Below are 16,805 nucleotides of genomic sequence, written 5' to 3' on the forward strand. Positions count from 1 at the left end.
ATTGGGTCAAGGTTATGGGAGCATTGTGCTCCCCCCACAATAGCATCCAGTACTCACCTTCTTGTAAGACCCATTCATTCATTCATTCAACAAGTATTTCCTGCATCCAGTGCCTGCAATGTACCAGGTACTGTCCTAGTGCTGGGACTGCAGTGGAAATAAGAAAGACCTTGACCTGCTGGAGGTTAAGTTCTAGTGTGAGGACAACAGAAAATATACAAATCCGTATTTTAATATCTGACAATATGTGCTATGGAGAAAAACATGGCAATACAAGGAGACGGACAGAGGGACTGGGGCCAAGCTCTTTTGGCTGGGGTGATGGGGGAAGGCTTCTTCAAGGAAGTAGCATTTGAACAGAGGCTTAGATGAAGCAAGGGGGTGAGCCCCACCAAGACCTGGGAGGAAGTTCCAGGCGGAGAAGACAGCCTGAGGGGTTGGGGGCACCTGGCATGTAGCAAGGGCTTAAACGTGTGGAACAGATGGATGAATGAAATTTATTGTTGCCCACCTATGCACAAGACTTTGTATTTGTTATTCCTTTTATCTGAAATGTCCTCCTTCCTTTCTGCCTACCCAGTGCCTCCCTTTCTTTAAACATTCCCCACCCCGAGTTGGCCCTGTCAAGCCAGGCTTACGTGAGTCCCTGGCCTGGGTGCACTCGACTGCACACACAGGCCGAGGCACCTGCGGGCAGGAGTCCGCCTGGCTGAAGCCTCGGGAGCGGATACAGTGAGGTCCCTCTCAGGCGGGCTCTCCAGCGGTGAGCGCTCCAACTGTGAAACCACAACCAGCCCCTGAGTATGGACTGAGAGGCACCTGCTGCTGTAAGACCACATGATCATACTTTTGGATCAAGCTCCTTTCTCCTTCAGCCCCCAGGGGAGAGAGGAGGGGCAATCTGCCCATCGCAGCTGCCCCCAAGCCTCTGGTGTCCGTTGTACTGGATCCCTAATGGTGGCAGTTGAGCACACTTGCCCTGCCTGTCTAGCAGCAGCTGGCACTCTCTAGCTCCTGTGACAACAGCCTTGATTGTATATATTTTTGTAAGTTACATTTCTGCTTCCTTTTTACTGCTACACAGTCCCAGAATGCTGGCCCCTTGCCCTGTCATAGGTGAGAGCCAGGCACGGCCACTTCTAGCTCTATGACCGGCACCGAGTATCGACAGGACTCAAACAGGCCAACTGTAAACTCACCAAGATTTATACATATTTCTTTTTTTATTACCAATCAAAAATAAATTCCATATATCGTTTAGCAAATATTATCATTGTTTTGTGACAAAAGACACAAGAGTCATAACAACAAAACTCCCCGAGAGTCAAACTCATAACAATGCCAAAATAAATCACAAAAATATACAAATTAAAATCTTATGCAAAATAAATATGAGTTATTTGCTACGGTGGCTGTAACTCGCCTACCCATCCAGGGGCCGTTTGCGAAGGTCTCCCTTCCACGGGTAGACACGCAGGGCTGGGCCAGGTCAGGGTACTGCTCAGCCCAGGAACGAGAGATTGGAATAGGAGGTGAAAAATTGCACTGGGAGGAGGAAGTCATCGGACCAGTAATATGTGGAAATAATCATGACCCTCTGCACAAAGTGATTATAAATGGGGACAGGAAGAGGAGGGGAGGCGGGACCATCTCTTGAAAGTAACTGTGCGTGCAAAGAGGTAGCCGTGGAAGTGTGTGCACCTGCTCCTTTGGCTTCACACACACTCAGTTCAGGCCGTGAGTCTGCTCCACCTGGCACTCAGGTCCCAGGAATTCAGCTCTGCGAGCCCCTGTGTGGACTCGGAAAGCAAGCTGCTTCTGGAGAAAACTGAGGGGTTTTCAGGCCCCAACGGGGGCCAAAGGTCTGGTGTCTTTTTTCCTTATGGCTTGAGAACCCATGGCTGTCACCACCTTCTCTGCAGACTTGTAGGAATCAATTCTGTGTCTGGAAGAACTTTAAAATGACCAGGGGCCAGTATACTTGGTGCAAGACATTTCCTGGTCCCCAACAGAGCACTTGGGGTAACAGGACTCACAGGCTGAGGAAAGGAGTGAATAAATAACACTCAGGAAGGCCTGTGGAGTCTCCCTCGCCTGATCTTGGGACCCCCCCGCCCCCCCAGCAACTGTTCCACCCAACCAAAGGGTCACCTTGGACCTTGGTCCTACAGCCTCCCCGATGGCGGGAAGCCTGCAGCACAGGGAAAAGGTGCTGGGGCAGGACTGCGCGTGGGGCTGGGGCTCTGAGCGCCCAGGACCACGAGCTTCAGCAAAGGCCAGGACGACATCTCACACTAGGATAACACACACGTGGGGAAGACGGGGCTGCCAGCTGTGTGCCTTTTAGTTAGATCTGTAAGTGCGTGAACAAAGCCAGGTGAACCTCAGCCACAGAGGAAAGGGCATGAAGGACCTGCTTAGGTTGGCTTCCTACAACGTCCTCTTGTCCTCAGTCTCTAAGAGGCACTGGGGTTTTGGATTAGAAACCGGGAGTCCGGAAAGAAGGGCTTGGTGGGTCAGTGACTGAGACCTGACTTTCGCTGTGGGGTGGGAAGGGGGATGGAACGAATTGCTAACGACGTAGATGCCCATGACCAGGTTCCCTCCTGGCCCCGAAAGGAGCATCGCAGACAAGTCCCCTCTAACGCAGTCGCTCCCCCAGCCTGGGGAAAACCTTTGGTGAAAGTGAGGTCAGGGCCTGGGGAGCAGGGGTTAGCAATCTTAAAGGTGTGAGACCCTGCCTAACACTTGAACTCAGCCCCATTACAAGGGGAGAGTTGTCCAGAGGGGCAGATATGAGGGACAGGGCGAGAGTCCTCAGCGGAGCCCAACTCACCAGGAGAGCCCATCAGCAGAGTTCTAGGAGATTCCTGGGTCCAGCGATTACCAGGAGGAGGAGTGCTCCTCTCCGCAGTTGCGAGTGTCACGTCCCTGATCACGGTTCCCAGAATCCCTCGGCCTCGGTGACACCAGGCGAGCCTCAGCGCGTGTCCGGGCAATTGTTCTCAGCACTATTTGGTTCTTTGCTTCCTGGGAAGAACTTTCTTCCCTCCCAAGGGAAAACCTTCCTCCAGCAGGCCCGTGGGATGCCATCTCTGGAGGAGGCGGAGGAGAAGCAGAAAGAGGAGGCTTCCTGAGTCAGGGACATAGCCAAAAAGTCCCGGCTGCGAGCAGATTATGGCTATCGCTTCCCGGGGTGAGAAACCCTACCCCTTTTAAAGTTTTTGTGGAAAAAAAAAAAAATTGTTTTTAAATAAAGTTCCTTAACCCTGTCTTCCCTTCCCCATATGGTATTAAAAAGAGGTGAGATGAGCCTAGTTTAGAAGCGCTCCTGGTCGCCGGCCCATTGCCCCACAGTCCAGGGTGGGCAGCCGCCAGCTCGGAGCTGTTCAGAGGTCCCTGTCGGAGGCCAGATCCCCCTCGGGTCGGGGGCCATCTGGCTGCTCAGTCAGACAGGCTATCTGTACCCCTTCCGGCCTAACAGGCTCCCTGTCTTCGTGTGGGCCCACTGGGGAGGCCCCCGCGGGGCTGGCGGGGGACCCCGGGCCCTCCCGTCAGATGGCGCCCTCGAGGGAGGTTCTGTGCAGCAAGGAGTTGCGCTCGTTCAGGAGAGTCGTGGTCTCGTCCACCAGGGGCAGCTCGGACTTGTCGGTCAAGTTCTCGGTACAGATGGTGCACCCATCCGGGGGGAACTGGGGGCAGTTCTCCATGCGTGAGGCCAGCAGCCCATTCTGGTACTGTTGCCGGGTGATCTGCAGGGGGAAGCGGGACGGCCTGGTTCACCGACAGCAGGGCCGGGGGGGCCAACCCTACAGGAGACCCGGAGAAACGGGCAGCCAGGAGGGAGGCTGCGAGTCCAGGAGAGAGGGCGTGACCCAGGGGGCGGAGCGGAGGGGGGGGTGACCAAAGAGTGAGGAGCTAGAGCAGGAGGGACATGCATCCCGGGCCCTCCGTGCTGGGTGTGGCGGATCAAAGAAAGAAGCTGCCGGTGAGACGCAGAGCGATCCAGACGCCCAGGATGAGGAGGATGGTGCTGCCTGGGAAGAGGGCCATGGGGAGCGCTCACCTTAATGTACTGGAGGTCCATGAGCGCCCGGACGCTGAAGTCGGAGGTGTACTGGCCCAGGATGGAGCTGCCGAACTGGCTGCTGCCTGCCAAGGGGGCCGTGCTCGACGCCGTTTCTGAGCGGTCCGGGTAGCTCAGGGAGGCCGAGCGGCTGAGGGGTGCGGGGTGGGATGGGGAGCGGTCTGTGGAGGGAGAGAGGCTGTCAGGCCGGGGGCCAGCCTGGTGCCCCTCACAGCCTCCCGTCCAACCTTGTCCACGGACACCCGGGCAGTAGTGCCCCCACCGGCAGTGGGAAGTGGCTCTCGGGCACAAACGAACGGAAGCTCTGCCTGCAGAAGGTCTGACCTCATCAATGCCAATGAGCTAGTGTGTTTAGGACTGTGGTGCAGTAAGAATTAAAAGTCTACCCAAACAGATGAACAAAACAGAAAACAAAAACCAGAGACACAGAAAGTTTATGGCTACAAAACCCCTCATTTCCCCAACAGCTGATCAGACAAGGGTGACACAGTGATGACCCCAGCATGGCAGAGGAGCCACTGTCCCTGTCTCGATGACAGCTTCTGTCAAGGGACATAAACTGCATACTTTTTTTTTTTTTTTTTTTGCGGTACGCGGGCCTCTCACTGTTGTGGCCTCTCCCGTTGCGGAGCACAGGCTCCGAACGCGCAGGCCCAACGGCCATGGCTCACGGGCCCAGCCGCTCCGCGGCATGTGGGATCTTCCCAGACTGGGCACGAACCCGTGTCCCCTGCGTCAGCAGGCGGACTCTCAACAACTGCGCCACCAGGGAAGCCCAAACTGCATACTTTTAAATTATATGCAAAGGAAGAACCTACAGTTTGCACTCTCTCCCCACACGTCATACACCCCCCAACATGACACCCTGCTCACATCTCAAAATGCTCGTAAGAGCTCAAAAGTGTGCTCTGCATGTAACCTGTTGTGTGTGGAACAGTCCTGCCCTGTGTCTGCTGAGCCCAGCCAGTCTGGCAGGGGGGTGGGGTGCAGCAGGTTCCTCTCAGAGGAACCTAGAGGCCCCAGAGCTCCAGGCTTCCCACTCTGGGATGTCTGGGGGGCTGGGTCTCAGTCCCCCTCCCATGAGTCAGAGCCTGGGGTAGCGGTGGCAGTGCCTCTTCCCGCCACTAGGGGAAGCACAGGCCTCCATTCGGTCGACTGAAACCAGGCAAGGGGAATGGCTCAACCTCCAACGAGGAAGGAACCAGCTCCTTATTTTGGAAAAGGAAGGGCAAACACATTATTGTACATCATTAGCTCGTATTTTGGGGAACACTCAGAAAACAATGAAATGCACCAAGAAGTTAACTGTGGAGGCGTACTGGCTTGTTTTAAACGAACAGGACGTGGACTAAGCTGATTTGCTTAGTTAACTAGTAAGTTACTAACTACTGAGTTAGCTATTCTAACAAACAGACCAGTGAAAAGAGCAACCATTGAATCTGGGTGGCTGAACCAAGTGCGACTGAATTGAGTAATACTCTACGTTTGAGTTTCATTCATAAAACCAGGAAAATACAGTCTGGATAGTCTATGATTAGGTGGTATACAACCACTAGAGGACCATGTGCATGTATCACTCATTCTAACTTAAGCAACACCTCTGATTAAGTTCTAGCAAAGACCAGAAACACTAGGGATATTGCTTAATATTTGACATTAATTATTTGGATGATAGAATGCTTTTAATTAATGCTTATTAACACTCCAGGAACAGGAACTGAATTTAAACCAACATAAATTAGTCACATGGCCTATTAAAAACAGAGGTCTAGAAATCTAACAAAATATGAAGTGTTTGTTTCTGAATAATGAAATTATGATGCTTCTTAATTTTCTTAAGATTTTTTTCCACCTTCCCAATTTTCTAAATAAGCTGTGTTACTTTTATGATTAAAACAAAACAAAACAAAAAAACAGGGGGGTTGACTTGGTAAGTCCATTTCTGGAAGAATATTCTAAGGACATAATCTTAAATACAGAAGAAGTTTTTCCGTAAAGAGGTTTACATCATGCTGTTATACTTAGAATATAGACCCCCATGAATATGCATAAGGGGGAAAAAAACCAAATGAAGGCACACCTGCTTGGCGAAACTCTGTGTAGCTCTAACTAGAAAGCTTATGGAAAAGTGTCTTGGTTCCCATATTAGGTAAAGACATCAGGATTCAAACCATGTGTGCATCAACTCCCGGCCATCTATGAGACAGAAGCAAGAGCAGAAGAGGAGAGTGAGGCTGAGGGGTTGGCCAGTGAGGGCTGACATGGCCCATTCTGTTCTCATCAGACAGCCCCCTGCTCAAAGACCATTAATTGCTTTGTACTTCCCATCACTGCCAAAAGTTGGCTGTGTTTGAACGGGACAAGTGACTTCTAAATCACCTTTTTACTTTTTTTTTTTTTTAAAGAGGATCAATTTTAAAAAGTGTGTTTTTGTACATTTAAGATGGAAAAAACCCCAGCTGTACAAACATAATAGGGGAAATAGTTGACTGAAGTGATAGGTTTTTAGCACTGCCGGGACCCAGGGACCTTCTCTAAGTTATGCACTGAGACCAGAGCTCAAAGACACTCGTAATGCTCTTCTCCTCCGGGCTCAGCAGCCCAGGCCAGAATCCTGACATCAGGACCTCTGCCGCCGCAGTATACATGGGATAGGAATCCCTCGAACTGAGTGATTCTGGGGCCAACACAGTTCCCACCGACCCTGGGACAAGGCTCGGGAGTGTGACATATCAAAGGCCAGAAACAGCATGTTTCTGTGGCTTTTGGAATTTTCCTAAACACTTTCTGATTGGAATGTCACATTTTGGTTGAAACAGAGAAAAAACAAACAGTAACTGAGCTCTAACTAAACATTTTATATCAATTCTCTCACTGCTGCCAACAACTCTAAGAAGTGGGCACATGTATTGCTCCCATTTCACAGGAGGAAACCAAGACGTAGAAAAGGTAAGTCAGCTCCCGGAATCATTTAGCTGGTGTCTACGGAGACCCCATTCAACCAGGGCAGTATGACTGCGGCCACACTTCTAAGCACCCAGCTGCTGCCTCCCCCTGGCAGGTGGAACCAGCAGCCAAAGAATGAAAACCAAAGCCTGTGAGGAAAGCTGGAAAGTTTTTTAGAGAAAGCTGATGGGGTGACAAGTCATCCTGCTGAGGCCTGTGAGTGGCCCTGAGCAACTGGGCTCACTTGGCCTGGCCGGGAGCCACCCTCCACTCCCAGCCTGTCACCTGCAGGTGTTTGCGTCTCTTCTCAAAGACTGAAGGACCTCTGGGGAAACCCTTCCAGGACCTGGGCAAAGGCACATAGTAATTGGGCCCCAGGCCAAGCACAGCTAGCACTGGTCAGGCTGGCCCACAAGTGTGAACAGGTGGGATGGCACAGGTGCTGGGTGGGGGGCGGAGCCCCCAGTGCCTGCTGGGAGCGGTTAATGCAGCTGCAGTGTGAGGGCTCAGGCGGCAGGTGGCAGTGCAAATTCTCCAGCCATGCCATGTTACCTGAGAGCCGGGAGAGCAGGGAGTTCCGCTTGCCAGGCGGACACCTGACCAGGGTGGAAGGCACTGGAGCAAAAGAGGAAAAGGTCAGTGATGGGTGGGGTGGGCATGGAGCCACAGGAACAGGATGGAGAAGCAGACTTGCTGGGGGCCAGGTTCCCTCGAGCAGAGAGGGGGCACAACAGTAAAGGGGACCCAGCCCTGACGGGGAGGGTGCTCAGAGCTGACCAGAGCCCTGATCAGAGAAGGGCAGAAGCTGGTGGAGTGTGCCCAGAGCCTCCGGAAGTCATCTCCCCTCCCTTCCAGCCACTGCAAGTGGGCACCTGGGGCCTCCACATCAAAAGACAGAGCCCAGGACCCTAACCAGGCTCTGAGGCATGGCTGCAGAGAAAGGGTGCCTGGAGGGACGTCCCGTGACTGTGTGCCCTGCTGCACAAGAGTTCCCCAAGCTGGACCGCAAGAGGTGCTCCCAGGAGGGGCAGAGAAGTCCTCCCCAGGCCTGAGGCACCTGGGCAGGGGCCACCTGCTCCAAAACCCAGCTCTGCAGCCTTGTTTCCCACTCCCGTCCCCCAGGAGCCTGTTCACGCTGGTGGAGGAGCTGAGCTGTGTCAGTATGCACGGGTGCCCAGCTCCCCACATGGGGGTCCTCTTTGTCAAAGGACAGTAACAGGCACAGCATCGAGGCTCCCCAGGAGCTGCAGCGGCCCCCTCACCATGTGCCTGTCCCCGGCACCAAAGCGGACTTTCACTGTCCAGCCCACAGCAACCTGGGGCCGGAGGGGTCACACAACTGGCGAGGAGCTGAGCCGGGCGAGACTTGGGCCTTGTCTGCAGGGCACCCCCTCCAGCAAGGGGAGCCTGAGCCACCCAGGACTGGAGAAGCAGAGGGCACCGGGGTGGCCAGTGGCCCTTCTCGGAGGCTGTCCAGTCCTTTCTTTGCCCCCAGGTCCCTTTATTCCATCAGAACGGCCCCTTAACCGAAAGGCAGTGGCTCAGCCCCCTGAAAAGCCAAAGCCATCTGCAAATGCGCGGCCGAAAAACAGGCCCTGGCCTGGCCTCCAAACACGGGAGCCATGGGCCCCCTTCCCCCACCCTGACTCCCCTGGCCCAGTCTTCCCAAGTGAGGCCCTGCAGCCTCCCTCCACCTGCCTCCCTCTCAATTGGCCTCCCGCCGTCACGGCTAAGGAGGGCCACTGTGGCCCGCTTGCCCAGTCGGCCCACTCTGCTGTCACAGGACCGCCTGCTCGAGGGCCGCTAACGGCCTCCTGCTTCGTATGGCAAGCAAATGCCGTCAAGTTCCTGCGGCTCCCTGACTCATATCCACGCTCTTCCTCGCCTCCTGGTGGGCGGGTCTCACCACCTCAGAACACGCTCTCAGCTCCCTCCGGGCTTTCGTCAGAATCCCCTCATCTCTTCCCTCCACTCTCTGAACCCGGTCCCAAGGGGCGAGTCACTGCTCTTCCAGGCCACTTCCTCGAGGCCCTGGCAGCTCTGGCCCTCGCTGGCCTCCTCTCCCCCGAGCCACCTGGGTTATGACCCTTCTAGGAGGCCCTAGGTTCTGGGGGGACCAGTCCGAGTCTCTCCCCCTCCAGGAGTGCTGGAGGGTGGCCCAGACATAGCCCAGAGACTCACCAGAGGGGGACGAGGACAGGGCCATGGTCCCGTAGTAGGAGAAGGCGCCCGTCTCAAACTTCATGTTCTCCTTCCCGGCCTCCACCTCCACCTTCCCCTGAAAGAACACGGGTCAGGGTTACAAACAGAGTTGAGAAGGAAAAAACACCTGGGAAGAAAAAGCCTGAGGCATGAGGGAGACGCGAGGAGTGAACAGGGCTGTGGGCCCCGTGGAGGAGCTAGTTCCAGAGCCCTGGAGACCCAGGGGCTCAACAGTGGCCTTGCAGGCGGAGGACCGGCAACGGGGAGCAGAGGCTCAAGGGCAGGAAAGCAGGTGAGAGGGCGGCTCGGGCACGGAGGGCAGGGCGGGGCAGGCGCACCTGCAGGACGAGGATAAAGTAGTCGGCCGGCTTGTTGCGGGTGTACAGGTAATGGCGGACGTAGTACTTGTTGTGCTCATCGAACTTGAGCTCCTGAATGACGTCCGGGTACTTGAGCAGCCGCAGCAGGATCTTCTCCGATATCAGAGAGGGGCTGAACTGGGGAACCTCTGGAGGAGGAGAGAGGAGGATTTCACATGAGGCCAGGCTGGGCGGGGCAGTGCCTGGAACACGGTCACTGCTGTGCTGGACGGCTCCTCACTGCCTGGCCCTGCCTCCCCGGAGGGCATGACCTTGGCTCCGGCCTCAGTACATGCAGGTCTGTCACTGGTTGGGCCTGGACAGTGGCTCCTGCACTAATAAAACATGACCTCAGGCAAACTCCTTCACCCGTGCCTCAGTCTCCTCATCTGTAAAATAGGGATTTGAAACTTCATGGGGTCGCTGTTTGGTGAAATGGGATAACAGACGTAGGACACTTAGACACACGCTTGCCACATGCGAAGTGCCTAATAAACGTGCCTATCACGACTGTCGGTATCCGTGTCATCAATAGCCCGGCAGGAAAAGCACAGGAGAGGGAAGGATCACAGCTTTAGCAAGTGAGGGCTGGGAAGGAAGTCAGACTGAGGGGAGAGGACAGAGCAGGCAGGCGTTTTCCTAATCAATCACCCGGGTCTCCAAGGGAGCTTTGAGTCAGGGGTGAGAAGAGAGAAAAGTCATTGACCTAGAAGTCAGGTCCCGAGGGGCCCAGCAGATGCAGGCGGAGGGGAGGCAGAGAGATGAGAAGGGAGCTGGATCCAGACGCTCAGAGAGGATGAGCATGCAGGGCTGTGGGCTGTACCCAGGGGGAGGGGGCATATGGAAGGGCCTCCTTCTCCCTCCTCAACAGGGAGCCCGGTGCCCGCCTCAGGTCCTCCCAGCACAAAACAGCCAAAACAAAGCCGGATGGTTCCTGGAAGTTTGTAGCAGCAGCCCATTAACGGGGAAAACAAACCGCAGGGATCTTCGGTGGGGATGGAAGGAAAACACCTCGCCCCCTTCCAGAGGCAGGCGCATGTGCCCCAGGCCCTTCATCTGCTGTAGCCCTTGTCCCCTGGGGAGGAGTAACCAGAGGCCCAGTACGTCTCCCTCCGGGGCTGTATCCCACCGACACCCGAAGGCCCCCCTCATGCTCTTACCCGTGGACAGGAAGCGATGAGCAGCCAGAAGTAGCTGAGGAGAAATTTTCACCTTGAGTTCATTGTCAGCATCCTTGAAGGCTGAGAAGTCACGCTTGTTCTTCTCAGATACCCGTTTCCGGCTTCGGTTGTCAGCTGCAAGAGAAGGAGTCTGGAACTGAGAACAGCATCCCCCAAGGACCGGGGAACAGACTGGTACCCACCCGCCGACTCCCAGCTCCGCGGGCCCTTCTTCCACCAGAAGCAGAAGCAGCAGTGTCTGCGCTGAGACACAAATGCTGGGAGGAAGAAAGGCGCCTCCTGCGGACGCTCCGAGCAGCCCTGGTTGGCGCCCAGCCTCCCGTCCCCACGGCGGCCTTCCCACCTGGGGACAGCAAGTGCCAGTCTGAGCAGAGCAGAGCAGGGCAGGGTGGGAAGGGGACTCACTGTACATATCAGACTCGTCCAGGATCTCGGACTTGATGATCTCCTCGATGACGTCCTCCAGGGTGACCAGGCCCAGCACCTCGTAGAAGGGGTCACCTTCGCCCTCGTTGTTCACCTTCTGCACGATGGCCAGGTGGGACTTCCCTGCGGGGACAATATAATGAGTCAAACAAGAGCAGAGGGACCAGTCATGAGACTCCTCGACCAAAAGTTAACACATTTGGGGTCATAAGTCACCGGGGTGGGGTCATGAACGGCCTTTTTTCCCTTTTGTGCATTTCCTGAAGCTTCTATTGCAAACAGACATTGCTTTCATGGAGAGGAAAACCAAAAGTATTTTTCAATTTAAAGGCATTTAATTAAGGACCATTTGTTTAAATAGAATGAAAACGGCAAGGCCCTGCCTGGTGCCGCGCACCAGGGGCTCCTGGGACCCCTGGGAAGGGGAGAGACCCACCCTGACAACTCGTGGACAGAGGCAGCATTGGTCAGAGCCCTGCGTGCACCAGCTGGACATGGGGCTCCCCAGGGGGCCCACGCCGCCCCCCATGGGCCTCAAAGGCCACTCACATCCCTTCATCCAGTGCTCCCTGGCAAAACTTCCCTGCGTGTACCCGGGGGCCGTGATCCTGCCCAAGGCAAGGGCTCTCAGTACCCAAAGCCATTAACAAATTAGCCCAGGCTATAATTAGGCCAGGCAGGTACTATAATTAGAGGAGGGCCACCCTTGGAGGCAAGAAAGAAAGTTAGGAGGCAGAGGATGGGGAGGAAGGACCCTCCACAGAAGCTCTGTGGGGCGGCAAGGCTTCCCAGGCCCTCCTTTGGGGTCCCACACTGCTCTCGTGCCCCTCGCCCCAGCGCGTGACAATGACAGGGTGACAGCCAAAAAGGGCCCGGCCCCCACTCTGGGTTGAACGGGACTGTGTGACCCACACACGGGGACACGGGTCTAGAGCAGCCTAAGGGGAGAAGGCCCGGAGAGCTGTGAAGGTCAAGCCAGGTTCCCCTGCATGCCCCAGTCTCAGCCCTGACTCTAGCGCACGGTGCGCAGAGGATGTTCTCCAGGTCTCTAAGGCCTCAGGGAATCCCAGCCCCAGGATGCATCCCCATAACTCCTAGGGGCCTCTGAGGGAGAACAGAGACATGCCAGTTCTCGGGACCAGCATTTTTAAAAATAAAGTGAAAAATCGCAGAGTACACCACATGGGGGGAAGTACTTTTTTTGTTTGTGTGGTTGGGTTTTTTTGTTTGTTTTGTTTTAATTAATTTATTTATTTTTTATTTATTTTGGTTGCATTGGGTCTTTGTTGCTGTGCGTGGGCTTTCTCTAGTTGCGGTGAGCGGGGGCTACTTTTCGTTGCGGTGCGTGGGCTTCTCATTGTGGTGGCTTCTCTTGTGGAGCACGGGCTCTAGGTGCGCGGGCTTCAGTAGTTGTGGCACGCGGGCTCAGTAGGTGTGGCTCGCGGGCTCTAGAGCGCAGGCTCAGTAGTTGTGGCACACGGGCTTAGTTGCTCCGCAGCATGTGGGATCTTCCTGGACAAGGGCTCGAACCCGTGTCCCCTGCATTGGCAGGCGGGTTCTTAACCACTGCGCCACTAGGGAAGCCCTGTGTGGTTGGTTTTTTTGTGTGTGAAACTTTTGCACAAGGTGCCGGTCACTGTGGTATCCTTATTTCCAGTCGTGGTCAAAAACCTTTCAGTGCTTTGCCAGGAAGAACCATGGGCTCGATTAAAACTTTCCAGTGTCTTCAGAGCTGAGCCGGCAAGACCCAGAGCTCGGCCAAGGTCCTCAGCAGGCAGCAGGCAGTCAGGGCCAGAACCCCGGTGTCCGGCCCCCCGGCCTCTTCACCTGTCAGTGCTGCCCATGCAGGAGCGCTCTCTGGAGACAGAAAGGATGCTCTGAGGGGCCTGGGGCAGCCAGTTAAGTTGTGGCATCAGGCGGGAACCAGAATTAGAGCAAGGGAGCTTTTGCTGCTTCCAGACGGCACACCCTAATAAGCTGGGAGCGCCCAGTGCTGGGGAGACACGCAGGCCCCCTGTACAGGCACTCTGGTGGGTGGGCAGGTAAACAGGCACACATTTCAGGAGGCCCAGCTGGCGGCATATCTCAGAATTCAGGGTCCCCAAGCTTGGACTTGGAAATTCCACGGGTCGGAACTTACTCTATGGATGTAATTTTCAAAACGTAGAAAGACAGAATAAGCAAAGGGGTTCATCAGAACATTCTTTTTAACAACCTCAAACCTCGAGAGCAATGGAGCAGCAGTCCTTAACAGGAGCCACTGCTGTTCTGGGGAGAACGCGGCACAGCCGGATGAACCACGTTGTGGAAGGAAGCCCTGGAGAGGCTATAACGGGACAGAGTGCGTGCTGCCATCTGCCTGCGAGGGCTGGTGAGGTGTAAACTACCCTGTTAGTGTCTGGAGGAGATAACCATGGCCACCTTCGGGGATATGTGGAGTTTGAGGGAGGGGCCGTGTTATCCCTTACTTTATACCCTTCTATATCATTCTACTTGCTAGGCATGTTTTACTTCTACAGTTTTTTTTTTTAATTGAGAAAAAATGAAGGGGGAAAAACAACATTAAAGTGAACAAAGGGAAACTGATGAGAGGGGGTGAGCAAGGACCCTCCATGCCTAACCTGCCGCAGACTGAGCCCCGGAGAACAGGGTGGGTGTGGCTCAGTCCGCAGGTCTTTGCTCACAGCCCGGAAGTCAGAGCGCCTGCAGAGAAGACACAGCTCCAGTAATCTGAGAAAACGTCCCCGTCCCCACTGAACCCTCTGATTAACCCACAGACTCAGAACAAGTCCTGACCCACAAAACAGACACGGGTCACACTGGGCCTCACAGGGAAAGGTGGGTGGCTTCTCTGAAGGACCGAAATGCCCCTCCTGTGGATGAAACGAGCAGATTCCTTGAGCCCCTCTCAGCCCCCTCCCTGCTCCTCTCTGGGGCACCTTGGTTTGTGGCATCCACTGGTGGGTGTGGGCGCCCTCTAGTGGCAGCACCTTGCAGACAGGTACCCCGTAGGTAAGGCAACCTGGGGCATGGCCCACGGCCAGCCCTGCTCTGCAAGCTAAGAGCTTGGAACACTGCACTGACTGTGGCTGGCCAGTTGGGTCCCATGCAAAGGTGCTGGGCTGGGGGCCAGTCAGTCATCCTCTGCTGGCCCGGGCACAGGACCCTGGGCCATATCTGCCGCCTTCTAATTTATCTGCCCAGAGGGGCCATTCTTGGGCCGTAGCAGAACCATCTCCCCTCCTGGTCAGATAACCTCTCTTGCCAAGGTCACCAATGACCTCCAACGGTGGCGTCTCAGTCTCAGATGACCTGCCCAGGCCACAGTCTCTGACAAGGGGCCAACTCTCTCCCTCCCCCTGGAAATCCTCCCTTCTCCTTGGCTTCCAGGACACGGCTCTCCTGGTGTTCCTCTGACCTCAGGGCTGCTGCTTCTCCTTGAGAAGAGAGGGTCCCAGGGCTCAGTCCTTGCACCTGGTCCCTTGCCTCTGGACTTTAAATACAAATTATAAGTCAAGGCGTCTCAAATAAGTATGAGCAACCCAGCCCTCTCCTGTGCTCTCTAGACTCACATATCCAGCCAGCTGCTCGCTGACAGCTAGCTCCACGTGGATGTCTAACATCCTGAACTTAAGTCGGCCGAAACCTAGCTCCTGCCCTTCCTCCAGACCGCCCCAATCTCCATCCATCCAGTGGATGAGGCCCTGGGGGAATAAACTTTGCCACCTCTATTTCTTTTCTTCTCTGGCCACGCTGTGCGGCATGCGGAATCTTAGTTCCCCAACCAGGGTTCAAACCCGGGCCCCCTGCAGTGGAAGCGTGGAGTCCTAACCGCTGGACCGCCAGGGAAGTCCCTGATTCCTCTGTTTCTCTACCCTTCTACATCCAACCCACTCAGCGGATCCCATCGGCTCTGCCTGCAACGGACACCCAGAATCCAACCTCCTCTGGGAGCCTCCACTGCTACTGCCGCGTGCTGAGCCACGTGCACCTCCTCTCACCCAGAGGGTGAGACCCCAAGTCTTCATCCTGGACCCGAGTCTACTCTCAACACCACAGCAAGGGGGACCCTCTTACAGGAGAAGTTATAACGTCACCTCATGCTGTGCCCCAAACCCTTCAGTGGCTCCGTCTCACTCCAGGTAGACAGCATACTCCTCGCAGCGGCCTGGGGCCCAAAGCCCTCCTGCTGCCCTGCTCTCTCACAGTTGTGCCGCTCGGCCTCCTGGCTCTTCCTCAAACTCCTAAGGCTGCTCCCTCAGCCTGGCCTGCTCCTCCCCCACACACCTGCCCAACTCAGCCTGCTTCGGGTCTTCCTTCACTGCTCAAACGTCACCTTGGCCTACCCAGAGGGCCTCACTGAGTACTGCAACACTTCCTCCAGCCCCGCAACCCTGGTCTTTAGTTTATCACCTACAATAAACAATAGAGGGCTTCCCTGGTGGTGGAGTGGTTAAGAATCCGCCTGCCAATGCAGGGGACACAGGTTCGAGCCCTGGTCCGGGAAAATCCCACATGCCGCAGAGCAGCTAAGCCCGTGTGCCACAACTACTGAGCCTGCGCTCTAGAGCCCGCGAGCCACAACTATTGAAGCCCACACGCCTAGAGCCTGTGCTCTGCAACAAGAGAAGCCACCGCAATGAGAAGAAGCCCACGCACCGCAATGAAGCGTAGACCCCGCTCACCGCAACTAGAGAAAGCCCGCGCACAGCAACAAAGACCCAACGCAGACAAAAATAAATAAATTAAAAAAAAAATAGAACATGCTTGTTCCTTGTGTTTGTCGTTTTATGGACCATCTTCTCCCACTAGATTAAGAGCTCCATCATATCAGAGGCTGTCGTCTGTGTTCCCAAAACTCAGAACAGCAAGCAGCACACAGTAGGTGTTCAATGAATATTTGTGGAATGGATGACACAGTTCATGTGGATGTGCCTTAGGAAAAGAAACATAACCAATGGGGGAAGGGGGAGAGGGACGGAGACTAGGCAAATAATTATTCTGAATTTTAGTAATCAAGAAGTTTCTGTAGGGACTTCCCTGGTGGCGCAGTGGTTAAAACTCCATGCTCCCTTGGGCTTCCCTGGTGGCGCAGTGGTTGAGAGTCCACCTGCCGATGCAGGGGACACGGGTTCATGCCCCGGTCCGGGAAGATCCCACATGCCGCGGAGCGGCTGGGCCCATGAGCCATGGCCGCTGAGCCTGCACGTCCAAAGACTGTGTTCCGCAATGGGAGAGGCCGCAGCAGTGAGAGGCCCGCGTACTGAAAAAACAAAAAAGAAAACAAAAAAAAACTCCATGCTCCCAATGCAGGGGGCCCAGGTTCGATCCCTGGTCAGGGAACTAGATCCCACATGCATGCCACAACTAAGAGTCTGCATGCCACAACTAAGGAGCCCATGTGCCACAACTAAGGAGCTGGCGAGCTGCAACTAAGACCCGGTGCAACCAAGTAAATAAATAAATATTTAAAAAAAAAGCAACGGGGGGTGATGACTTTAAAAAAAAAGCAGCTTCTGAACAGTAATTCAGAAATTATTATTAACTGATTTACCATTTAGAATAAGAGGATCAACTTAGGACTTACATTTATGATTCTCATTG

At 54.9% G+C, this 16,805-nt stretch overlaps 1 protein-coding gene across 3 annotated transcripts in view; it reads right to left on the bottom strand.

Annotated features, from left to right (window-relative positions):
- Nucleotides 1-1,200: 1,200 nt before the first annotated feature.
- The window catches only part of CNNM4 (cyclin and CBS domain divalent metal cation transport mediator 4), a 36,719-nt gene continuing 21,114 nt past the window's right edge, over nt 1,201-16,805 (bottom strand). Inside the window, exons 2-9 of one of the 3 annotated variants that reach the window (XM_060170033.1) lie at nt 11,181-11,324; nt 10,755-10,889; nt 9,574-9,743; nt 9,215-9,311; nt 7,586-7,648; nt 4,067-4,248; nt 2,837-3,752; nt 1,201-1,945 (exon numbers count right to left, since the gene is read on the bottom strand). In XM_060170033.1, the coding sequence (XP_060026016.1) occupies nt 3,555-3,752; nt 4,067-4,248; nt 7,586-7,648; nt 9,215-9,311; nt 9,574-9,743; nt 10,755-10,889; nt 11,181-11,324 (989 nt within the window). In that variant the 3' untranslated portion in view covers nt 1,201-1,945; nt 2,837-3,554. Of the gene's footprint in view, nt 2,040-2,836; nt 3,753-4,066; nt 4,249-7,585; nt 7,649-9,214; nt 9,312-9,573; nt 9,744-10,754; nt 10,890-11,180; nt 11,325-16,805 lie in introns of all 3 variants that reach the window. The other 2 variants (XM_060170031.1, XM_060170034.1) reach the window with 2 other exon arrangements.

This window comes from Lagenorhynchus albirostris, chromosome 13 (genome assembly GCF_949774975.1).
Source record: "Lagenorhynchus albirostris chromosome 13, mLagAlb1.1, whole genome shotgun sequence".
NCBI lineage: Eukaryota > Metazoa > Chordata > Mammalia > Artiodactyla > Delphinidae > Lagenorhynchus > Lagenorhynchus albirostris.